Raw genomic sequence first — 27,416 nt, 5'->3', positions numbered from 1 at the left:
ATTTTCAAAAAGCTACAAACTCCCAATGTTTCGCTTTTAACTTTATATATATATATATATATATATATGTGTGTGTGTATGTATATATATATATATATATATACACATATATACATGGATATATATATACGTACATATACACATACATGCATATATACATACATATGTATATGGATATATACATCATCATCATCATCGTTTAGTGTCCGTTCTCCATGCTAGCATGGGTTGGACCGTCCGACTGGGGATCTGGGAAGCCAGAAGGCTGCACCAGGCTCTGGTCTTATCTGGCAATGTTTCTACACATATATATATACATGCATATATATATATATATATATATATATATATATATATATATATATATATACATGCATATATATATTATAGCCTCAGGCCAGCCAAAGCCCTGTGAGTGTATTTCATACACAGAAACTGAAAGATGGCTGTCATATATGTGTATATTTGTGTGCGTCTGTGTTTGTATCCATGCCATTGCTTGTCAACCGATTTTGCTGTGTTTATGTTGCCATAACTTAGCAGTTTGGTAAAAGACACTGATAAAGTAAAACTTAGAAAGAATAAATCCTGTGGTTGATTTGTTTGGCCAATTTCAGTGCTCCATTATGGCCGCATTCACATGACTGAAGGAGTAAAACAATGAAAAACTATACCATTTTAATCCCAAGCAAGGCGAAGTATAAGTATCTCTGTTAGTTTTTAATATATTTGGAGTATGTTTTCATATATTTATATTTTTAGCCTCCTTATCTCTTTCCACAAGGCCTTACATTGAGGTCTGCCACTTACATCATCATCATCATTGTTCGACCGTGGTTGAGACAATGGAATTTACCATGCTACGCCAGACTTCACGGTCCATCATGGCATTACGGAGGTCCTGTTGCTGGATGCCTGTATCCCTGGAGATTACATCAGGGTAGGAGAATGTACGCCCTCTAGTATTGCGAGTAGATGGCTTCCAGAGGAGAAGAGTAGAAATTACTTCTTTTTCAGCTCTACAACAATGTCCAGCAAACTGGACTCTCCTACCTTTCACAAGAGATGACACAGGTGGTAGTTTCCCATATATTTGCATTTTGGTTGGATAGCGCTTACACTGAGGTCCTGGAAATAATTATTAAGCCCTGGATAGACAGTGTATGCAGTGGAAGGCCATGTGTGTTTCAGTAAGACTCTGCACTATCATACATGGCTCTAGTAACACAGGAATGGATGGCTGAAAATTTTCATGATCATATAACCCCTAACATTTGGCCTTCTAATTCCCCAGATCTCAATCCATGGGACTATTACATGTGGAGTGTTGTTGATAGAAAGGTCAATGAACATGCTGGTAACACCAAAGATTCTTGGAAAGTTGCCGTAGTCAGAGTAATGTCCAAAATTAACCAGGACCAATTGATTCGAGCATGTAGATGATTTAGATCTCATATAGAAGCAGTTGTTGAAGCTGAAGGTGGCTTTATTGAATGGCATTATAGAAAAGGTTTAGTTTTATCCTCATAGTATTTTTTGATAAATAAAGTTATCTGTTATTATATATCTGTTTTTTATAAACATAAATCTGTCCTCAAATATCTTATGCACCCTGTATTATATATATATATATATATATATATAGTTGAAGTTTATAGAAAAACAAAAGGCGAAGACAGGTGTATGAACAACAAGCAGGTGTATTAGTTTGACGCTTGGGAAAATGAAAAAGTCTTTTATGTTTTGAGCCTACGCTCTTCAACAGAAAGGAATAAGAGAAAATAAACAGAGAGAGAATGAAAAAAGCCTGTAGATTTAGCAGTCAAGCATGGCGACTGATTAGAAAAAACGTTTGAAAGAAGAGGTTGAAAGAAAGGGAGATTATAAAGTGATAGTGATCCCAGATGAAGGTGCATATGTGAATGTGTATGAATAGGAGCTAGTGACTTTGACGTGTGTGGGTGTGTGTGTAACGTGTGGCTGCTCATATTGTGGTATGTGTGGTGTCACTGTTGAAGATTGTGTGTGGGTTTGGGTGGATGTGGGTGTAGGAGGGTGCAGTGAATAAACTGGTCTAAATTAATGCAAAAATGAAAATAACACTGACATATCATTTTAACTGATATATTACACCTTGAAATACTACACAGAAAAATTTATTCAATAAAATCGCTATTGGCATCAGCCACGGACTCCAGTTGACATTGGAATTTCCTGCAACTCTTCTGGATGGTTTCCTTGTTTAAGTAAATTTGTGTGTGTGTGTATATATATATATATATATATATATAATATATATATATATATATATATATATTTATGCATATTTATACATATATTTATACATACATACTCATACATGTATGTCGTATATCTTATAACTAAGTATATTTAGTAGAATATTTTATGTTCCAGGTATTAATGGTTTAGTGAAGCCTTCCTCAGAAAATCAAATAATGGAGAAGAAAAGACGGAATTATCGGCTCCTTAAGGACCCATTACTTGATGATAAAGTTCAGCAAAAGCTTTACAGATTTGATGGTCTGTTGCCTGGGGTAAGCGAATTTCATACATATTTTGCATAAGAATAAGAATTTGTAAATTGCTAGTATGTTTTTATTGGTCTTGAAAAACATACCTGTCATGTATTGGGGTTGAAAGAAGTGATGTATTTTATTTTAAGTATTTCCCTATGTTTAACTCTTTCATTGTGGATTTAAATTTCATGGTTTCTCCAGTAATTATGTTAAATATCTATCAAAAAATAGAATTGGCATTTTCTGCAATTTGTGTTGCCTCAATAAAGTTGAAATATCTCAAAAGAAACTTGTTTCGAATATGACATTCCTCAACAAAGATTAATATGCAAAAACTGCTTTCTGCAGTAAAAGGGTTAAATATTTCAGAAATATTCTGCATCATGTTTTGTGTCTTTTTTTACTTTATTGGAAAACATTGTCTAAATCATATTAGTTCATTGCTTCTAAATTGGCATTCTCTAGATTGTTTTTTTTTTTCTTTCTGATTAGACATAACTAATGATAAATTAGGCATAACTGATAATGGTCACCAGTAAGAAAATAAACTGTGACATACAATTCTTAGAATATGTACATTTTGGAGGAGCGGGGAAGTATTACTTTAGTATTGATCTCAGTTTGATTTCTTGTCTCTATTTTCTATTCATTTTCTGTAAATATGTCGTCAGTGCTTCAAATGAACAATTTTGTATGTTATTGCTAAATAAGTGTAAATTAATTGTGATATTTCTTGCAAATTAGAAGTGGATTGATGCAATCCATAAAGGAGGAAGTATGTGAATTGTTTATAAAATTAGCCTGTTATTTGGACATTTTAAAAGTAACTAGGCTATAGGTTTCATTAGAAATTAATATCACTGTGCAAATGTATAGTATAAAAGTATAATCATAAAATATACTGGTCTGTATTTTAAGTATTTTGGAAACAGTTTTAGAATTTAGTGGGATTATTGAGCTTGGGTTTGGAACAACTTAAAATTAAGATGGAAGATTTTAATGTGAACATTTTAACCCTTTAGCATTCAGATTTCTTTGTCAAATGTATTCTTTATTAACATTGCTTTGAATTAGTCATGCATTATCTGGTAACTTCAAGATTTCAATCTTGTGTTTATATATTTTTAGAATGATTATTGTATGGTAGATTTGATAGGTTGGACGTGGTCAGTTTTAACACAAAACATGTAGGCTATTTTGGTTGGGTAGGTTGGGTAGACTATTTGGACTGGATATGGCTGGATTAAATGCTAAAGGGTTAAAACAGATTTTGTATCAAAGAACCAGAAGCAGTTTCAGGCAGATTGAAATGAAAAAGGTTAAAAGCTACAGGAAATTTTCTAGATGTTTAGAATATGTGCAATAGGCGTGAGAACAATTGTCAACTATTGAATATTAACTTTATAAGAAATAAATTTGTGATTAGCTCAGAAATTTGTAAAAAGAAAATTTCATAAATTAAATGATTGACTCATTAAAGTGCAATCTTACTAATTGAAAAGTTTTGTATCTGAATCATGTCATACATTGATTTTGTTCTTTTGTCAGCACTTTCTATTAATTTCTCAAACTATTTTTCTGTTTCTGCAGTACTCCGTTAGGACTAATACAACTTTTGTATTGAAGTGAAAACATAGCATTTCCTTTTTCTTCATATATAGAATTCCTGAATTCAATTACATTCAGTGTTATTTTTGTATAATGTATGTGGATGGAGGCAGCTGCATAAAGAAGCGCCGATAGCTAAATGTGGATGAAATATGTATAAGAGGTAGAACCAGTAAAATGTGGGATGACATTGGGATGTTGAGTCTTGAGGAAGAGATAACAAAGGACCGAGATGACTGGCAATTTGTTGTACTTTAGGACCCATCCATCTTGGCACAAATGAAACCTTAAAATCATATCATGTCTATACCCCTGCACCCAATCTATTCCCAAAGTGTGTCTTTCTCACAACAGTTAACTTGCAAGAAATATTTCAACCATGTTATTAAAAGAATAATGTAAATTTTCATTTTATTATTTTTTTCTTGTTATATTTCACTGAGAATATGTGTAAGATTTTTTTTCTTGTTTTTAAATTCTAACATTTCATGTTTTAATCAATATCCACATTATTTTACATAGGAACAGACAATTGATGTGAAAGATCCTCGACGGCGTTCAAATTCAAGGTCAAATCCTCGCTACATGCTATGGACCAGTCGCCAAATTATGGATTTGGAAGTTCCAAAATTTAAGGTTTTTAGATTTATATTCCTTCATCTCAGTTTGTACACTTGTTCATGTTTCATTGATCATTTTCATAACCAAAAGGAATGCATGATTCCCTGAATTCTGAGATCATTTTGAGTATTGATAAGGGGTCAATTATATTGGTAATTGTGAGTAATAATTTAGGCAGACAGGGACTTTGATTTTCTGTCAAGCTTTGCAGTTCTAAGGCTTGCATCGTCACAGTTCTGCAATATTTGTTTAAGACTGTATGTTTTATCAGTGATCAATGAAGTGTTAAAATTCTTACAAAATTTCATTGGAAATGTCTAAGCAATATACTAAACACCAGTTGGACATCTTTTATGTGTGACAGAGTAGGGGATGGAAAGGGTTGGCTGTCTCAGTATGGAAGCTCACCTTTTGAGGTGTCATCATCGTAAGTGATGTGTTGGTCATATCATCCATCTTGATGATTTCAAGGAATTATCTTATGATTTAGTTCTTGGAGAGCATCATCAGCACAGAACGAAAAAAGAGATTTTATGGCACCCCTACAATGTACTTTAAGTTCTTGATTTAGCAATGTTAATTGGGTACTGAATATATGTCATTGATGGTCAGGAATTATAGCTTGTGGTGTCAGAAAAATAAAATTGTCCATCAGGTAAATGTAATGCCTAAAAGCTGTAGGTTATTCCCTGTGGCTAAGGGTCTAGTGGGACCCCATTTGCATTTTCTGTAGTCGTTAGACTTTCAAAAGCTAGTTCTGTTGTCTTGTGAAAGATTACCTGTCAAAGGGCCAACACAAAATGTTTACGTGCATATAGTTCTATCAGTCCTGTCCAACCGCTGCTGTCTCTTTACGTCTAATGTTGTTCTCATCTACTGCCAGGTTGAAAATCCATTTTGGACAAATGCTTATGGGAACTGGTTTATTTCATTTGGCTTTTCATATTGTCCATGGTGACAACTGATTTCATATTTGGCTTACTTTGGTGGTTGCATCTCATTGCGACAGACCTTACATAAATCTCTGACTCGGGTATATGTTGTCTCCTGAGAGATGGAGTGTGGATGGCCCTCAAATTGGCTTTTATAGGGATACTGATAATGGACAACAGAGACGATATAGATTGAGATGAATGAGTGTGTTAAGTATTCAAGATAAATGTTGATACCAGAGTTAACACCTGTCAATATGAACTTTCTACTGATGAAACAAATACAAAATTGAGTAATTTCATGAGAAGTCTTTGCACATAGTTTGTGATAGGATGAAACCCAGTCCCTGATGGTAAAAGTACGAGCATAATGGATCTGTGCATTTTTTCCCAAGTCAATTCATACAATATGGAAGTCCTTTTCTTTGGTTTTGATATGATCAACAGATTTCCCAAACCAATTGTCTTCTGAAAGCAGCTTCAAAAACCTTAGCCACTTGCTTTCTGTATGGATTTCTGTAGCAATCAGTCTTTTCTGAGCTAAAGATCTTATATTTGTCTACTTTTACCTTCTGCATTAAATGGAGATATAAGTTGGAACTGGCCTGTCACTGATGCATTCTTCTCTTCTGTCAAAAACCATTCTTGAACTGCAAGCTACACATTTGATACTTGTTGTCACATTCTGAGGATGCTGGAACACTTTTTGTTTTTACCTGAGATGCTTTTGTATCTGTCTCCACTGTCATTTTCATTTCTTTGATAGACCAAGCTAATCCTCATGTCTTTCTCTATGTATGACTGCTTGTTGGATTAATTTACTTTGTCGTTAATAATGCAATATAGAAGTAACTTTGTGTCAAATGTGGAAACAATTTTATGAAACAGTTGTCTGTGATTCACAATATAATAACTGTATTTGTTTGATATTTTTTTATTTGCAGTATGATCAGCACTATATTGGAATACCACCTCCTAATGAAGTGACATTTACAAATCTGAATGACAACATCGATTTTAAATTTCTAGAAAACATGTGTCAGCATTTTGGAAGTATAGAAGAAATTAAGATATATCACCATCCAAAGACCAAAAAACACATGGGAATTGGAAAAGTATGAATCTTATATAATAATAATAATAATGATGATGATGATTTAAAAATTGGTTGTTGCTTTACACTTGCTTGTTTGGTTTTCTAAAAGTTCTCTGTCTGTGTGTGTTGGGTAGGGTAGGGTCAGTCCTATTGTTTGTGGCAACTGACAAGTTAATGTTGTGTGAGGTTAGCTGGTTTCCAGAGGCATGCCTCATGTCTCAGAGAAATGAGTAATTTGTTTTAAAATGTGTGTATCATCATCAGGTATCTGTTTTCCATGCTGGCATGGGTTGGATGGTTTGGCAAGGAGTTGGCAAGCTGAAGGGTTGCACCAGTTATCTGTTTTGGCATGGTTTCTATGGCTAGATGCCCTTCCCAATATCAACCACTTTGCAGAGTGTAACAGATGCGTTTTTTATGGTACCAGCACATGTTTTCTATGTGGCACCAGTGCAGGTGCTTTTTACATGGCATCTCATACCCATACAAGCTTAATTTCTTTTGTTGCATGCTACATCTGAGTCATCTTATTTCCAAACTTTTCTCTCAGCTCAATATGTTTATACATATTGTTATTGTTCATTCAGTGATGTATGTTCACTTCATTTCTGTCTTATCTTCACAAATCTACTTTAAAGCCATGCAACACTGCACTTTGTGCATAAGTATTGTATAACCACAGGATATTTGTGTCTGTGGAGTGCTCGGCCACTTGCACATTAATTTCACAAGCAAGCTGTTCCGTTAATCAGATCAACTGAAACACTAATCATTGTAATTGATGGAGTGTCAGTATACATCAGAAGTAAAACCTGGAATCAAGATGCCTCAAAGGTAATCTTACAAAATCTAAAATTTCAAATAACAGGGAAGAAGACTACCAGTAGTGAAATAGCCATTCCGAATAAGTTGCAAATGTGTAGGTAAGAATTCCATGTGGTGTATCCAATGTAAATTATGGTTGCACAAATGATGTGATGAGGTCACTGGCAGGCTTTGTGTGTGGCTAGTGTACAGGAGTAGTTAGTAGTTAGAGTACTCAGAAAATAGATGCAGAAAACTTCCTTGATGATGGAGTTGATGGCTTTTGTTACCTGGGTAGCCTAATTAACATTGGAAGTGGGTGCTCCAAAGGCACAGTTGCCAAACTAAAAAATACTGTTGGAAAAGTTCAGATAGCTTTTACCTCTGTTAACAACAAAGTGGTTCTCTCTAAAAATGAAGGAGAGATTTTATGATAATTGTTTATGAAGTGCAATGCTGCTTGACCGTCAGTTGTGGAGTTTTGCATACAGAAGAATTGAGAGGTCAGGAAAAAACAATGGAGCAAGCTTGCTACAATGGATTTATAATGCCTGCGTGAATGGTGGGGCACAAATGAGATGAGAGTGAAACGGGCTATAAGAAGACTTTGGAAATTTATAAGAGAGAAGGCTGCATTAGTGTTACAGGTAATACGTATGGAGGATGTCAGCTTTCTGAAGATGTGCAAGGTATTTTGGATAAATGGTATCTGTGGAGTGAGGAACCAAAAGAAGTCATGGAGTGTGGTGAGGTTGGGCCTCACAAGAGAGATGACAAATGACTGACAAGTGGTAAAATCCATGTTTTGTCACCTTATCTTGATTCTTAAGTCTTGTACTTACTTATCCCATTGGACTTATTAATAACTGTTGTTTCTCATGGCATTTTTCTATTATGCCGAAATGATTTTATTTACTTAGAACATTTTAGGAAAACACACACACACACACTCTCTCTCCATATTTTTTTTTAAAATCTTTATAGTGAACATATAAAAATGTATAAACAGTCTGGTGGGTATCATTATTTGCATGCAATCTTAAAATATTCATGCTGTTTTTGAATGTTTTCTATAAATACACAAATATTCTTTCACACAAAATTTTCTAACAGTGTATACATTTAAAGATAATATAACTTTTGACATATTTTATTTCAAAATATTGATGTGATTGTTTTGTATTTTAGGTACTTTTTTCATCTTCCAAGTGTGCTAAAGCCTGTGTTGATAAACTAAATCAAACATCGAAGATGGGCAACATAATAACTGTGATTATAGATATAATGGGTAAGACAAAAATTTGTGACCTCCAAACCAATGATTTATTAATTTATATAGCTTTTGTTTTGTATGTGTCTATATAAAAAAAAAGTTCAGTTCACAAGTTTGCACTGATCTATACATATTCTCATGCTGGTATGGGTTGGACAGTTTGAGTTGGAGAGCTGTCCTTTTACCATTTGTCTTTTGGCATGGTTTCTATGGTTGGTCGCCCTTCCTATTGCCAAATTGATAAATGTACAAAAGAGCACTTATACAATTGTCATGTAATACAAAACCAAACTGTTTTGCAAGGGAGTTGCCAACAAGAATGCTATCCGATCATAAAATTCCAGCCCAAACCTGAAATAAGAATTTTTCTGTCAACTATGCTGATGCTGTGACTTTTAGAGGTTGCAACATTTACTGCTGCATTGCAAATCTATCAACGGATAATAGGAGAAAGAGAGAAAACTGATGTAGAAGTGATAATGGATGATGTATAGGGAAAATATATAAATGCAATATGACCAGTTGACGGGCATCATGGCCACAACAAAGCAACCCTATGAATGTATGGCATAGTATAACGACTATTTTGTGCACAAAAAGATATCTAGAGTTTCATGGACTTGTGTGATGCAGGATATTGGTTGTGATGTATCCAGTGGTGGATGGATGTCATTGGTTTGTTCGTAGATCAGTTCATAAAGAGTTCTTCTTAGCTTATACCAAATTTAACCCTTTAATATTCAGACTACGCTGTCAAATGTAATGCTTGCTTATTGTAGCATTAAGATTTCAATGATGTGATTGCTTATTTTTAGAACGACATTGTAGGGTAGGTGTGAGAGGCCAGATCTGACCAGTGTGAACATAAAGAAGGGAGAATATTTTCACCAGTTTAAATGTTAAAGGGTTAAGAAGAATGATAATGAAGAAAGCAGAGAATACTTTTTAAATTTGTAACTAATTCCCCTATATTTGTAATTTGTTTTATTTAAAACAAAACACTTCTTCTGTAAGTCAATTTCTTCATTTGTAGATTACGAAATTACGATGTCATGTTTTTTTTTACAGAATTATTACAGATTTTAATTTTCATAAAATATTATAGGAATTTGCAAAATAATGTAAAATTCAGAACTATTTTTACATTTTTTTTTAAAATAGAAGTGAAAATTTTTTGTTGAATGTATCTTTTGTTGAATGATTATCTTATGTTTTTCATATAATAAAGCTAACAATTTAATTTATGATTTTTTAGGCAAAGAAAGAAATCGCATTATTGAGGAAATACTTGCTGACAAACCCAAAAGTACAAGACGTCCACAACCTTCAGAAAGAGTAGATCCACGATCACACAGCCGTTTATATGCAGCTGCTACAACTTCAAGTAATCGATCTAGCACTTCTCGCAATTTCACACTGAGTAAATCCAAATATAGTGACTATGGGATGGAAGCATATGATCCAGGTGATTTGGAGTTTGATTTTGGTAGCACTTCTAGTCATCATGTATCCTCTAAATCTGTTGAAACTGGCTCTTTCACAGACAGTGATTATAGCAGTCTTCAGCGGTCTGTTCCACAATCTGAACTCAGCTTCTCAGATCATTCTGAAGTTAGTTTTACATCCAGCAGCTATTCAAATTACAACCAGTATTCAACGTCACATGTTCAATCTAACCGTGGACTTGACATTCATTACAATGTATCACAGCATGCGCAACCATATCAATACAGTGCAACGCAATATACACAACCCAATTCAAATCGACAAGTAATTTCACCCTATTGTCAGCAGCAGCAGCAGCAGCAGCAACAACAGCAACCACCACCACCACAGCCACCACAGCCACCACAGCCACCACAACCACCACAGCCACAACAGACACATTATGAAAGTGGGCATCCTTGTTTGTCATCCGAAGCAACACAGTCACAAACAGAAAGTTCCTCACGATCTCATTCATATACAGAGAGAAAAGATGAGTATAAAGACAAATTAAGTTCATCTTTCTCGCAACAGCGCTGGGAGTCTGAGCGTGAAAGTGTTAAAGATTGGACAGATTCAAACAGAGACATTCGAGAAAAGCAACGAGAGAAAGACCATCGGAATCGTCCCAAAACACCAGAAGCTGAGGAACCACGTAATCAAAGTTTAGATTCACGTTTACTAAGTATCTTCGGACTTGGGGGTTTAGGCAGCCCAACAGATTCAAGTCGATCTAAAGACCATTCCAGTCCTCCATCTACGCCACTATCGAGAGATGAAGCAAGTACACCCCCCAGTATTGATTCACGATACTGTTCTAATCAGCAGCATTCTGTCCCCTCACGTAATAATACTGTAAATAACAACAGCCATACAAAACAAGTTCCTAAATTACCATCTGAAGAGGAGAGCAAGCATTCTGTAACTTCCAAAACTGATACATCTGAATGGACCGAATTCTCCAAAGAGATGTCTAACAAGAACAAACGATTTGAAACTAAAAATAATTGCTTTACCTCTTTGTCTTTGACTAATTATGAACAACAAAAAATTGATAAAGTGGCCCCTGCAGACAGTACTAGTTCTAGTAGTATTCCTTCAAATAACGTCACAGCACGATATATATCCGAAGTTGGGGATAAGTTATTTGAACCTGAAATTGCTGTGTCAACTGATTTTAGTAATATTAATCAATCAAAAACATTTTCTAGTGCTGAATCACCCTTTCATACAAAAGTTTTGGTTGAAGACAGCTGTGTTCCAAATGTTAAAAGTAATATTGAAGACACACATATGGACATTGAGAATAATAATGCAAAAGAAGAAAAAGAAGAGGTGGAGGAAGAGGATGACGAAGGGGATGAGAATGATGATGATGATGATGATCGCATGAGTTTATCATCAATTAGTAGTGGAGATGAAAAATTAGAAGTAAATGTTCAAATACCAAATAATGATGGTAAATTTACTGCCAATAACTTTCAATCAATACCTAGCACACAGACATCAGGTGCTGCTCCACCTGTTCCACTCATAACTGACTTTTCACGTCCACCTCCAAGTATAGCACCATGGAGTTTTGCAAATTCTTATTCATTTGGTAATTACCTAAACACTCCAAGCCGCTCTGAATCCACTGGCAGTAATTACAATCAAAGCTATACTGCCCACATCCAAAATAGTGTTGTGCCTGTAAACTTCCTAAACCAGAGTCTTGGTGATTCTACAACATTACAGAATGGTACAAGCACCAAAGGAAGTGGAACTACCAATGAAGAAACACAATCAGATGAAGAAAAAGATCCTAATGATAAAACTTTCCTTTTTGTCTTGGACAGTTTCGTACGACAGCTAAAAGAAGTTATGCAGAAAGATCTTTGCAAAAAAATGGTTGAAAATTCTGCTTTCAAATCCTTTGAAAAATGGTGGGATGCAGAAGAGCAAAAGAGCAAGGTATGTTCTGGCATTACAACTTTTCCTTTCATTTATTTTGTATTAATAATGGTAATATTTCTTTCTTTTTAAGATCCTTATTAAATAATTATTCTTATTTTGAATATCAGGAGTGGCTGTATGGTAAGTAGCTTGCATACTAACCACATGGTTCTGGGTTCAGTCCCACTGTGTCTTCTACTATAGCCTTGGTCTGACCAAAGCCTTGTGAGTGTATTTGGTAGAGGGAAACTGAAAGAAGCATGTTGTACATGTGTGTGTGTGTGTGTGTGTATGTTTGTGCATCTGTGTTTGTCCCTCCAACATTGCTTGACAACCGATGCTGGTGTGTTTACATCCCTGAAACTTAGCAGTTTGGCAAAAGGAGCCGATAGAATAAGTACTAGGCTTACGAAGAATAAGTCCTAGGGTTGATTTGCTCGACTAAAAGGCAGTGCTCCAGCATGGCCACAGTCAAATGACTGAAACAAATGAAAGAATAAAAGAAACTAAATATCAACCATTGTTTGTAATATTCACATTTTAACATTTTAAAGAAATTTTTCACAAGTAATAGGAAATGGTAACTTGGTATCAGAGTTTTCCAAGAGCTCCCTAATTTGATAACTATTTTCCTTTTCATTTCCATTTTGATGCATCGTGTGAACTACACTTCAACAGCTTCTTTGGTTTCATCTTAAAAGTCTTAACTGCCAATTTTTATCAAAATCCGTTTGACCGGTCTAGTTATCATTTAAACTGTTACATTTAGAAGGCATGACCCTGAATTAAATTTTATCCTGATGAAGTTGTTCAACATTCACTAAAGTTTCTATCTTGTGTCTCATATTTTAAGTTGAGAATTGTAGTGCCCTGTTTCAGCAAACCTAGCATGAAAAGCATTTCAGCTCTGACCTTCCTAAATTCCTCCCAAACATTTACCCAGGACAACTTATCTCAAAACAGTAGGGTATAATTAGTTCATGATTGTAGCGTTGTTTTTGTTGTTTAGCCCGAGGTTAACCCTGTTTGAGTAGACCTGTAAGCAAAGGCATTTGATACATGGCATCCTATCCTTTGTTTGCCTGTGACCTATTGTCTAATGTGCCTATACTTTTTTTTAAAGACGTGTAATGTGAAGGAATGTGGCTGTTATTTCTAAGAAGGCAAAACCAAAGAATTTCACTCAGTTTGTGGTTGTAATGTAGATACTGTATGTAGAATGAGGAAGTTCAAGGAATGGCCAGTGTTTCCTACAAAGGGGTCAATCTTTTTCTCTTTAAGACTTAGAACTTCTTTTAAGTCCTTTTTCTGAAGAGTATAAAAAATAAAGGGAAAAAATAATTTGTATTTGTGGTATTTATAAAGAAGCTGCTGCATAATAGTGAGGTTTTGGCATTAACCCATAAAGCACTGGGATTTGCTCTTACATAGCATGAGCTGCTGAGCAAATTTTATGAAGATGAGACTACCATGCACACATACAAAATAGTTAAAATATCTTCTTAGTATATAATGGTGGCAAGTTTTAGATCATCTGAAAAGTCATTAGTTGAACTATTAGTTCTTTTGGATTTGGGGTGCATTTGAGTATCGGAGCATTTGAGTGACATTAGACCCCAACAAATGCCCATAAATTAAATGCATTTATCTGGGCCATGATCATGGCCTGTTGACGGCTACAATTATGGCCTGTCGACCTATGCCTGACGGCCACAATCATGGCCCATCATGCTTTATATGTTAAATGCAAGAACAGTATTTCTATTGGATAGAAATGAATTGATTGGTTCAATATGAACTGTTGGATGCAAGGAGGAAGATGACAGCTATATTTTTGCTTATTGAAGTACTTCTGCTAATGCAAGTAATATTGTTAATAATAATAAATGTGGGTTCACACAAAAGTTGTAATAAGTTATAACAGATCATTAAGCATACAAACTGTTATACAAAATGGTTTAATCACTAAATTTATAAATTGTGCAAAATGCTGGCAGGAATTGAGAAAAGAAAGAACTTCCATTTTTTTTTTAAAATTTTCTTTTTCTTTTTGATATTATAGACGCATGTGTAACTTTGTGGTTAAAAATCTTGCTTCCTAACCATGTGGACTCAGGTTCAGTCCCAATGCACAACACCTTGGGTGAGTGTCTTCTATGGCACTGGTCTGCGCTCACTAAAGCTTTGTCAGTAGATTTTGGTAGACAAAACTTGAAAGAAGCTCATCATATATATATATATATATATATATATATATATATATATATATATATATATATCAATCACGTGATCACGTGACTGACCAGACCATCAGATGTTGCTACACATCGCTGGTCACAATGCGTTTGCACTGTTTTAGCCTTCGAATGACGCCACCCCGCCGGCTAAGCGAGCAGGCCAACAGAAGAAAGAGTGGTGAAAGAGTACAGCAGGGATCACCACCCCCTGCCGGAGCCTCGTGGAGCTTTTTAGGTGTTTTTGCTCAATAAACACACACAACGCCTGGTCTGGGAATTGAAACCGCGATCCTACAACCACGAATCTGCTGCCCTAACCACTGGGCCATTGTGCTTCCACACACACACACACATATATATATATATATATATATATATATATATGTATGTATGTATGTATGTATACACACACACACACACACACACATATATATATATATACATATATAACATATATATAAGATGGATGACCACTAAGTGGACATCCATTATGCTAGAAGTCGACCCCCTATGGTCTTGCCACTAAGAAAGGAATGTTCTCAAGAAAATTTACCAAACACCAGAACGTAAAGCGAGCAAGACATGAAAAGATACAAAATATACAGATTAACCACAAACCCGGTTTCGTTGTTACCACTTGTGTAATTAATTACGTAGATGTCCACAACTCGTCAGTGTAATCATCAAAGCAAAATATCTTTTGCAGAAGTATACACAAGATGTCCACATGAGATTGAACATGTATATAGTTCTACCTTTTACATTTGGGGTTATATTTCAAAAGTCTTCATTTTGGCACGCCAGAATACTGGAAATAATTCTGCAGAAAATAATTCTCTGCAGTGAATTTTGCCATTTAGAGAACATGTTTATTTAAATTTAAAATATTATGGATGAAAAATTGAATATTAATTTAAATGTTTGTAATATAATTTTTCTGAATCTTCAGATTTTTCTGTGTGCTAGACCACTGGTTTTAAATTGATATTAATCAAATTAATATTCAATTTTTCACCCTTATTTTAAATTTGTGCATGTGTGTGTGTGTGTGTGTGTGTGTGTGTGTGTGTGTGAGAGAGAATCAGTTGGTGTATCCTTATCTTGACATCATGTGATTGTTGTAAATGAATGTCACTGTGATACAAGTGACATCATTTTTTTTTCCAATCTTCTGTGAAAACGCTTATAAAATTGTTAGTTGGCAGGTAATGTTTTGTCTTCAGTTAAACTTGACCCATCAACATTCAGATTACTTGGTCAAATGTAATGCTTATTTATTCACATTGATTGATGATAATGATGTTTTTAATTAATCATGAATTATATCATAACTTTGAGATTTTGATGATGTGGTTGTTTATTTTTAGAATGACATTGTAGGGTAGGTGTGAGGGGATAGATCTGGTCAATTTGAACATGAAATAGATAGAATATTTGGGCCAGTTTAAATATTAAATGGCTAGAATTACAACACATTTCTTACCTTATCTAATGTCTTTTGCCTTATTTTAAAAATATTCTCTTCCAGATTTGACCAGGATTTGTTCTGGTTTCACTTTTGTATTTTTTTATTCAGAGTATTTGATTAGAATAAGATCCCCACTTATTTTTCTGGTATATTTTAGTTTCAGAAAGAAAATAACCAAAACGAGAAGGTACCTTTAATTAAAGATTCTCCTGTTAAAAACACAAAACCAAATAATTTACCACAGACGGCTAATCAAGTTTCTTCAAAGAATGAAGTTAATTCAGCATTAGCATCTTTATTTGAAACACAACATCCCTGGCGACAAGATGGAGGATTTGAAGGACATTACAATGGTACTCACGGTGGTGGATTCCTTGGAATCCGAGGTGTGATGCCTAGAATGCCCTCTTTTAAGGTAAATTGGTTCTCTTTTCTTAATTTGTTCTCAATATTATTGCAAATAATTACACTTTTTGATTATATACTACATCATTCAGAACATTTTTAGAAAAAAAATCTATACATTCTGGATTTGGTTAATTTTAGAACTCCTATGAGTAAACTGTGCGTGTGCGTGCGTGCATAAGTTCTCTTTTAATTTCTGATTTGTGCTGATAATGGTGACGATGATGGAACAACGGTATTTGGACATCGTTGTCATCGTTTAATGTCTACCTTCCATGCTGGCGTCAGAGCACTTACTGGTGGAACACCTAGTAATATCGTTACTGAATATAACTCAGTGCTTCTCAACCAGGGTCCATATAAGATTTGGTTTTTTTAAGATTTGGTTTTACTTCTACAATTCACAAAATATTTTTAACAGTTTTTTTTTTAATACAATTTCTAATAATATTTGATTGTAAAAATATGATGGGATTTTTTTAAACATCAAATAGCTGGAAGGGTTCATCTTAGTAAAATAGGAACCAATGGGACCCGTAGAAAACACAATGGTCGAGAAACACTGATCTTAACTAGATGACAAGCATTGTAAAATACTCGGTTTTGTTTTATATATTTTAAACAGTGACTGAAGCTTTTTTTTGATACACAGTTGAAAGTATGGCTGCTGAATCAAGGCATTAGTATATTTCATAGCAATACATAATTCTTTTCTTTTAACATAAATTTACTTTACAGTGCAGGTAGCACGTAAAAAGCACCCACTACACTCATGGAGTGGTTGGCATTAGGAAGGGCATCCAGCTGTAGAAACGTTGCCAGATAAGACCGGAGCCTGGTGCAGCCTTCTGGCTTCCCAGATCCCCGGTCGAACCGTCCAACCCATGCTAGCATGGAGAACGGACGTTAAACGATGATGATGATGATGATGATGATGATGCACATCTAGACAGTTTTGGTATTGTTTTCAAAAAATAGTTTCTTTTGGAAATCCTGTTTTACTTCCTTTCCACTGATTTTCTTGTGCAAACAACGTATTTCACTTACAGTTGTATCCTTATTTTGTATAATTTCTTATTTGAGCCATATTTTCTGAGATTTTAATTTACTTTATAGTTTATTAAAATTTGACAAATGAACAAGTTTCTTTTGACATTTCCCAAAAAACATTTTTGTCTTCACTTTCTTGCCCATAGTTCTCTTCTAACAAACATGCTCACACTTAGTGTGATAATGTTTTGTTTGCAACCATTTACTTTCACTGATATTTGAACTTTTATTGCCTTCTTTACTCAGTTTATCCAGATTCATTGATGTGTACACACATCCGAGTTCTCAGAAGTGCTAAGTGTGGAGTGAATGAATATTTTCCTTTCCAAAACCCAGTGTTGCCATATTCAGAATAAAATATAACTTCCTGGAAGTTAAATATTCTTTTCTACTCTAGGCACAAGGCCGGAAATTTTGGGGGAGGGGGCCAGTCAATTAGATCAATCCCAGTATGCAACTGGTACTTAAATTATTGACCCCGAAAGGATGAAAGGCAAAGTCGACTTCAGTGGAATTTGAACTCAGAATGTAAAGACTGACAAAATACAGCTAAGCATTTCACCCAGCATGCTATCATTTCTGCCAGCTCACCACCTTTCCTGGAAGTTAAATATTACAAGACAAATGCTATTGCAAGCAGTAAGAACCCACAAAACAAACATGATATCATGTACTAGAATGGATGGCATTGTCTGCTAAAATAGGTGTTTTATACACATAGTTCCTATTCAACAAAAGACCTAGTCTTGAGTGTGAAATGGTTTCTTTGAATAACTGCCTTATTAATTCTTAGGATGAGAATTTCCTGTCAGAATATGTTGCTTGCTATATTTCTGTTCAGTTAAATTTGAAAGTAATTGTGAATCCAAACTTGTTCTGTATAACAACTAAAACTTCTTACATTTATTAATATTTGGAATTCATTTAAGAGTTTTTATATAAATCTATGAAGAAATTATTTCAAGGTTACTTTTATTACAATTGCGAACTTAGTGAAATGTAATATTATTTTAGTTTCATTTAGGTATCATTATGTAAAATGAGTTACTAGCCTGGTATTCAAAACAAATAAGAAAAGAAACATAATTGTAGTATAGAACATCAAAGGAAAATTGTACATATTGAATTTCTAACTAATTTTGAATACATATAGACAAGTACACATAATAGTAAAATAGTATAAAATACTGGAATTTGTTAAAATGTTTGAAGAAAACTACTAAATGAAGAATATGTGCCATAGAGATGAAAAGAATCACTATACATTAGCAGAATTTGTCACCTTACAGGTAAATTAAAATTACAAGTTATTTTTTTCAAAATAATCAAAATTGAGGTCAATTTGAAAATAGAGCATTTTTTGAGAAATCTAAATTATCGGATCGTCATTATATTATTGATATCATTTAACATCCATGTTTCATGCTGGCATGGTTTGGATGGTCTCACAGCATAGGGTGGCCCCAAGGAATGCATCATGCTCCAGAATCTGCTTTGGCATTATTTCTGTAGTTGGATGATCTTTCTACTGTTATTCACTTTACAGCATGTGCTGGGTGCTTTTTTATTATGGCACCAACACTAGTGAGGTTGCCAAATAACATGCAAAACTTGAAATTCCGAGAAGGTGGGTATCAGCTTTATGCTAGGAGATGAAGAGTTAGAAAAGTATGGAGTGGGAGCAGACCAGGAGGTTCTTGTTGGAGACGAGGTACTTAGCTACTCACACTCAGAAGAGAGAGAGAGAGAGAGAGAGGGCTGCAAAGAAATAAATAGTGGTGGTGAGGTGTCCCTTGGAGGTATGAGATGAGAAGAAGTGAGCGGTGGGGGGAACAGTGGAAGTAGGTGTGGGTCTGGGAGGTGCAAGAGATAGGGGAAATGGGTGAAGGGAGTATAGGATAGGTTGTTGATGTGTGGATGTAAGGTGGGTAGATAAGGGGTGATGGATAATGAATGATGAGTTAGAGGAGGTAGAGGGATGCAGAAGAGAAGTGGGGGTGAGAGCAGCAGGATAGTTAAGTTGATACAGTTGACAGGGAGAATACAAGAGAGAGGAGAGAGATGACGGGTGGCTGGATGAGTAGTGGGAGGAGAGGCAGACATTGTGCATGAGGGGAGATAATTTGTTTGTTCATAAAGAAGAGGCATGATCAGCGTAACATGTGGGCAGAGAGGACAATATTAATGGATAAGCAAGAAAACATTAAGTGGTAACAAAAGGAGAGCAGTATTCGAAGATATCTAATTTCCAATGATTCTAGTCCTTTGTCATTCCCTCCATGAGGCCCAGGGTTATCAAGTATTTTCTTTCATGGAAAAATTGTCAAACACTGCAATTGTGTAGGATGCCCTGGCATTCTTCATACTCTCCTCTGATGAAACCTTGCATGTCTTGACAGATTCTTTCTTTGTAGTTTTCTTTTTATTAATGATGCAATTTGATGTCCTGTTTCTGCTTCCAACAGAAAAAAGTGTTCCGCCCACCATCTCCACCACCTCCTGATGATGAAGACAGTAAAGCAGCTGAATCATTTGCATCGAATGCTGAAGATGATTCTGGTAAAACCATTTAATCTTTAAATATTTTGCCCATTTTCTTACCGTGTTTCAGATAACACTGCCCTGAGATTTCAATTAATTTTGAAAATAATCAATTTTGGGAAAAATAATTAAGCTGGTGTTTGAAATATAAACTAATATGAAATTTTAGTGGATGTTTTTTTTTTATAATTTGGATCACTTTAAAATAGGAAGTTTGTCTTTAAGGACTAGTAGAGTTTCGCACTGGTTGGTATTAATTGCTTTTCTACATGAGTCTATTTGCAACAAAAAGTTCCCCCTGTCCTTTGACGGCGGGGAGGGGTAATGGTGGGAGACAGACACATGACAGGCTTTTTTCAGTTTTTGTAAACTAAATCTACTCACAAGGCTTTGGTTGACCTGGTGCTATTGTAGAAGACACTTGACCAAGTTGCCATGCAGTGGGACTGAACCTGGAACCATGTGGTTGGGAAGCAAACCTATTACCTCACAGCCATACCTGTGCATATAATCTATGAATTTCAGCTGTTTGGCACTCCTGTCAAAGGAATAATTCTTGAATGTGAACAAATGTGTTGAATGACGTTAGGAACATCCTTTGGTTTAACAAGAGATTTAGTAAATTCTTTTAATTTCACAAAAATGGTGTTTTTTAGTCATTTTGAATAGAAAATGATGTGCCATTGACCTCACCATTTTGAAACATCATTGACGAGGTTGCTATTGATTACATATTGATATGAGTTCAAGAAGATACAAATGGAAGACTGCCAACACTTTGAATCTACAACTACTACTAGAGAATCTAAAGAATTCAAATTCATTATTTGTAGTGTCCGTCCTTTGTTATAAGATAAACATGGAAATAAAATCTTACCTGGATTCTAGCTTAGTTCATTTACTAATGAATTAAAGTTAGAACCCAGGTTTCAAGAACTAGCAAAAGGAAAAATTGGAAAATGATTTAGTAAAAGTCAACTTCAAAATAGCCATAGAGGTTGCCTCCTTAAACTGAAGGTGTTTGGAAACTTCTTAGAAATTCTATGAACAAAGCCACATATGGAATAGGGAAGCAGTTCAAATTATAGGAGATATCTGGCTGTCCATGGAAGAAGAGGAAAAAAAATATGGAGAAGAGTTGTACCAAGATAAAAGTAAATGTTATGTTTTACTTACCTTGAAAATACACAGAGCCTAGAGGATTTTTATTTTTATTGTTGTAAGAATAAGACCCATTAAATAATTCAGAATAGAAACCATGATGAATTGAGACTTTATTTTGTCAAAAGACATCCTGTACTTGTTCTGACTAACAACAAAAAGGAAGGAGGTGTAGCATAACTGAGGGGAGTTTTTGAAAGCCAAATGTAATGGTGTGAGCCTGCTTTTAGTTGAATCAACAAAGAGGCAAATATAAAAAGTGGTACAAGCATTAATAGTAAACCAAATAGGGAAACTACTATGTGGGACATTTAGGATTTAATATTGTTCTTTTCTAAGCTGGAAGATACAATTGCTGTATTTTTAGCATAAAAAATATTTAATTGTAAATCTACAATTGCAAAAAATGTTTGCATCTTTTCTTTCAGATGAGGATAATAATGTTGTTTGTCAATCTCTATTGAAAAAGAAGCATTTTGGCAGTGGTGAAGAATCTGCAAGTGAAGATGAGAAATCCGATGGTAAGGATATTCTATAAATATTCTATAATTTGTTTGAAAGGATCATCAATGGCAGCTCCTCCTCCTCCCTGAGGATAAAGAGGAAGATTATAATTTTCCTTTTTTCAATGTTTTTATTGGTCGAGCTAGTCCTCTCCATCACTCTATCCCAACACATCCTTTTGTGAGGTTCAGCTTTCTGGGATCTGCACTCACCACTTCTGTTTATGTCTTCATTGGTTTTCCTCTTCTACGGGGTCCTTCCACATGAATCTCGTTGCACTTTTGCACCCACCTCTCACCATCCGTACACATTACATGTCCATACCAGTGAAGTTGTCACATCATTTCATTTATTCCTTGGTATTGATGCACAGCAACATTACATATTTAGTGAATGATGTCTGCCTCGTTCCTTTCTAAGTTCCGGGCATCAGCATTCACTCCCATATCTCACTACTAAGCAACATTACACTTCATCTTACAATCTATCTTTTGTTCAAAGGTATTATCTCTTATTCTTGTAACTCTGCTTTCCGTATACCTTCTCACCACTATAGAAGCTCTCTAAGCCTTGCAAAGAATTCACTTTACTGCTTCTCTGAGGCCTCACTTCTGTATATCAACCACGGGCAAAGTCTTTATCCACTGTCACCCTGCCTTTGATTTCCCTATAGCTCTGTGCATCTATAGATCATGTAGGGCATACTTTTTCTCTACTCTTTTTCTGCAGATTGAGCTCAACAATTTCCCTGACTGTCTTCTTACTAAAACCTTATTTTATGATAAGTTTACCTTGAGATCTTTTAATTCTAAGTTTTGTTTCTACATGTGGAATTTTTTAAATCTTCTACAAACCCTGCTATAAGAACCTCATCTTAAATCAAGTCAGCTGAAACCATTTACTTTCATAACTTTTTCCATACATGCCAGCCTTTCATTGTTTTCATATCAGTTTTACATTTTGCTTCTGCATCTTTTTGATGTTTTGTTATTAGTGATGGAAAAAAATGTTATTTCAAAATAGCATTCTATCTATCTTAACATGGATATCTGGTAGAAAACCACACAGCTGCAGTATTCTTCTTGAGGAAACACCTCATATAGATGTAAAGTGCTACACAGCAAAATAACATATCAGTAGTAGATGGAAATTATGCAGTGGGATTGCTAAATCTGGATTTCTGTGTACTTGCATATCATCAGTAGCAAGCATCCATGAGCAACCACCTGTTTAGACAAATTTAGTTTCTATTGATATAGAAAAACAATGATTAACAAATCACTGGTACTGCAAATAGCTGGTGGGCTGGGCAAAAATTTGTCATTGATGGCGAAAGAAGTATTGGTTCAGAATAGCATTCTGTACATCATACTTGACATGGATATACTGTAGAAAGCTGCACAACTATGGTATTCGTCTCAAGAATGTATCTTGTATAGACCTATAGTACTAAGTGACTGATGTGGTTTCTTACATTGTATTATCACAATCTTAAGAAAAGGTAACTATTATTATTATTATTGTAATGGACGCAGGTTCGTGTGTCAAATAGCTAGCTAGAGGCGATGGCCTCTTAGAGCTAATCAGCGACAGCTTTAGTCTTATATTTATAGACTACCATATTAGTATGGCGATAACTATTAATATCCAGTAACGCTGCTGTAATCTCCTTTAGAGAGACTTAGTAATTTTAATATTTCTATTATTATTATTATTATTATAGTGATTATGATAGTGATTTTAAACTCTTTGTAATTTAACAGCTTGAACAAAATTATAACTTACTTTCGCTTTACATGGATGACCATGCATTAGGAAATGAGGAAAATAACTTTGTTTCTGAGTATGATGTGGTGCCTGATTTTTAGGTTTGAAATTTTGATAAAATATTGCAGTTTATATTTTTGTTATGGTTTACAGTACAGTTGTTGATGGTATTCTACTATATTCTATCAAAATTTGTAGCTTCAGATGACGACGACGACGACGATGATGATGAAGATGATGACGATGATGATGATGATGGTAGTGAAGAGAGCACTGAAGAAGACACTGATGATGTATCAGAGGAGTCTTCCGAATCATCTGAAGAAGGAAGTGAAGAAGAGGATGAAGAGGAGGAGGATGAGGAGGAGGAGAAGATCAGAAAAGCAGAGAGGTATTGTTCTAAACATTTTGTTTTTAAGGTTTAAAATTCTCATTGAAATGCAAAAATGTTTGGTTATATGGTCACCAAAACTTTTGAAGCAAGAATATAATAGACTTTATATTTCTTACATTGATGTGGATGTAGCTGTCTTGAGAAAACAAAATATTTTGCACCCAACTAAATTATCGTATCTCAGTTTTGTGAATTATGGCACAACACAAATGAGCTGTGCGGAGGACTTTTAAAAATGCCTTGGACAGTAGTGCTCCAGCATGACCCAGTCCAGTCACTAAAACCAGTAAAAGAATAAGGAATAAACTTTTGTGGATTTGTTTCTTTGAGATATCTTTTCATTTTAGTGCTCTTGTGCAAGTTTTTTTGGGGTGTGGGGGGGGGTTGCATCCCTGATAGAAGAGATTTTAAAGATTTATTTTCATTGAAGTAACTGTTGTTCTTGTTTAATTCCTGAATGAATTGAACTATGGTACGTGTTATCTGCAAATCCATTTAATCAGTGCTTCTCAACCATTTTTGACTTATAGAACCCCTTTGGTTCCTATTTTACATAGATGGATTCCCCCTCCCCCCTAGCCATTCAGTATTTGAAAAATCATATTATGCTTTTATAATTAAATATTGTTAGGAATTTTATTAAAAGAAAATTTTAATATTTTGTGTATTTTAGAAGTATAAAGTTTCACTCAGATTTTTTAAATTATTTTTTTCTAACTAAACAGTTTGAAACTTCATATACTAGTGTCATTTCTCATGCTCAACATGGTTTACTTTCAACATTTTTGACAAAATGTTTGGTTATATGTTATTAATAAAGTTCCAATTCTTTAAATAATTTACAGCAATAAAAGATCTCTATGGGTACATTTTTCATGCTCAAGTATTCATCATCATCATCATCATCATTATCATATGTCAGCTTTCCATGCTGGCATGGGTTGGATGGTTTGACAGAATCCAGCAAGTTGCAAGTCATTGTCAGGCTCCAGTGGTTTCTATGGCTGGATGCCCATACTATACAGTGTGTACTGGGTGCCTTAATTGATAATGAAAATTGGATCTAGTGAGGTCGCCACATAACTCGCAAGACAGAAAAAGAACAAGAAAATGGAAAAGGGCAAAAGCTTTCATTACTTTAGTGGGAAATATTTGAGAGGAGAAAAGGTAGTTTTATACCAAGTGTTGAAAGGCTAAAGCAAGATAGAAGAGATACATGGCTGAAGGGGGTAAAAGATAGGTAGTGATGGAGCATCGAGGTACAAGAAGGTGATCTTAAGATAGAGGGACAAGCACAGATGTCTTGCTATAGAGGAGATATGTGGCTGAAGGATATAAAAGGAAGTATTGGGGTGCTGGAGAAAACTGTCAAGGATGGGCATAAGAAAGGATACTGACAGTGGGTCATGGGAAGTGGATATTCTCATAAAAAAGGTGAGGAGGAATAACGGATGGTTAAAGATCAGAGGTAGAGGTGAATATAGTGAGTGATGAACATGGATGGAAGTGCAGTTGAAGGGAAGTACCAGTATGGAGAGGAGTAAGGTGATTCCCATATGTGATTTCCATATATCAAATTTCAACTAGACCTAATTATTTGTTCACATTTTAGTCAAGTCTTATGTGGAGCAGCACCTGATTTCCCACCATTACCTTCTAATGACCAAGATGACATGCTGAGAAATACAGCTGTTGTGGAACAATATTCAGACGGAAACGTCTCAAAGGAATCTTTAAAAGAAGGATTCTGGTAAGTTGATATTCACCCAAGCATGAAACCAGTGTTTTAGTAATCCAAATTAGTAATCCACCTTATTATCCATAGGAACTGAATTGATGTTTAATCCTTTAGATTTCAGATTATTCTGTCAAATGTAATGCTTATTTATTCATTTTGTTTATCTCATAGCTTTGAGGTTTCAATGATACTTATTTTTAGAAAGGCATTGTAGCATAGATAACGAGAAGCCAGATCTGGCCAGTTTGAACATTAAAACAGAATGTTTTGGCTGGATATGACTAGCTTAAACGCTAAGGGGTTAAATCATGTTAAAATACAAGATAAAAACTCTTCAAAATGTCCAATTCATCATCATCATCATCATCATCATCATCGTTTAGCGTCCGTTTTCCATGCTAGCATGGGTGATTAATAATAAACTTACAGTAAGACTTTTTTTTAATATGAATTACATAATTATGTTTTTTAGTTTGTTTTTTAGACCATTTTCTCTGATGATTAGCACATGTTGTGGAATTTGAAGTGTTGCTGAGTTGGAAGCAAAGTTTTAGTAAATAAAGACTAGTTATGGTTTTTTTCCTGAGGCAAGAATAATAATTTTTGCATCGACTACAAAGGGGTATGAGGTTAGAAGTTATTGCAAGTATATCCTTAAAGTCTGGAGGGAAAACTATAGAGAACATAGTAAATCTTGGTGTTCATAGTTGGCAGAATATGGTCTGTAAATTACTTTATTGCCACAAACTACAATAAGAAACTTGATGGAAATGTTGACCTTCTGTGTAGAAACTACCCATTTCAGTATGGATACTGATATATATCGACAAGAGGAGGGTTGGGCTATGGGTTCGCTATTATCACTGATAATAACCAATATCATCATCATCATCATCATCATCATTTAGCGTCCGCTTTCCATGCTAGCATGGGTTGGACGGTTCAACTGGGGTCTGTAAAGCCAGAAGGCTGCATCAGGCCCAGTCTGATCTGGCAGTGTTTCTACAGCTGGATGCCCTTCCTAACGCCAACCATGGAATACTTTGAGAATTTGGCTTTAGGATCAACACCACTAAAAACCAACCTTATGGCTGCGACATGTTGATGACACCTTTATTCTCTGGCCCCACCAAGAAGGTGTCCAAGTGCTGTTAGAACATGTGAACTCAATAAAGTCACCCATACAGTTCACAATGGAAAAGGAAAAAGACAATCAGCTGGCATTCCTGGACATATTGATAACACGCACCAAATATGGATTCAGGACATCCGTATACCGCAAGCTGACCATCACTCCCACCATCATCATCATTATCATCGTTTAATGTCCATTTTCCGCGCTAGCACGGGTTGGACGGTTCGACCGGAGTCTGGGAAGCCAGGGCTGCACCAGGCTCCAGTCTGATCTGGCAGTGTTTCTACAGCTGGATGCTCTTCCTAACGCCAACCACTCCGCGAGTGTAGTGGGTGCTTTTTACGTGCCACCTGCACAGGTACCGGGGGGGGGGGGGTCTGGCATCGGCCACGATTGGTTGGTTGCTTTTAACGTGCCACCGGCACGGAAGCCAGCCAAGGGGGCACTGGCATCGGCCACGTTCGGATGGTGCTTTTTATGTGCCACCGGCACAGAAGCCAGTCGAGGCGGCGCTGGCAACGGCCGGTTGCGCTGAGAGGGATTGCTTCAGTGCCTAAAACATTGTGCAAAGAATATAAGTAGCGATCATGATACCCACCACGAAGAAATGATCAAGCTCAGTAACAATCTGTTAAGCAGCAACTACCCCAAAAACATACCATCCACTCCAATTATGAAGGAAAGAGAGGATGAAACCAATAAACTGCCTACAGTCTGTCTACCCT

The 27,416-nt window shown here is 35.4% G+C and overlaps 1 protein-coding gene across 2 annotated transcripts in view; it reads left to right on the top strand.

Moving 5' to 3' along the window:
- Positions 1-27,416, top strand: part of LOC115222458 (histone-lysine N-methyltransferase SETD1) — a 94,174-nt gene that overhangs the window by 44,855 nt on the left and 21,903 nt on the right. Inside the window, exons 2-11 of one of the 2 annotated variants that reach the window (XM_029792654.2) lie at positions 2,416-2,555; positions 4,668-4,781; positions 6,643-6,813; positions 8,787-8,886; positions 10,127-12,309; positions 16,154-16,411; positions 19,917-20,010; positions 21,582-21,674; positions 23,623-23,815; positions 25,431-25,568. In XM_029792654.2, the coding sequence (XP_029648514.1) occupies positions 2,416-2,555; positions 4,668-4,781; positions 6,643-6,813; positions 8,787-8,886; positions 10,127-12,309; positions 16,154-16,411; positions 19,917-20,010; positions 21,582-21,674; positions 23,623-23,815; positions 25,431-25,568 (3,484 nt within the window). The remainder of the gene's footprint in view (positions 1-2,415; positions 2,556-4,667; positions 4,782-6,642; positions 6,814-8,786; positions 8,887-10,126; positions 12,310-16,153; positions 16,412-19,916; positions 20,011-21,581; positions 21,675-23,622; positions 23,816-25,430; positions 25,569-27,416) is intronic. The other variant, XM_029792655.2, reaches the window with a different exon arrangement.

This window comes from Octopus sinensis, linkage group LG20, assembly GCF_006345805.1.
Source record: "Octopus sinensis linkage group LG20, ASM634580v1, whole genome shotgun sequence".
Lineage (NCBI taxonomy): Eukaryota > Metazoa > Mollusca > Cephalopoda > Octopoda > Octopodidae > Octopus > Octopus sinensis.
This window is presented reverse-complemented; position numbering and strand designations above follow the sequence as displayed.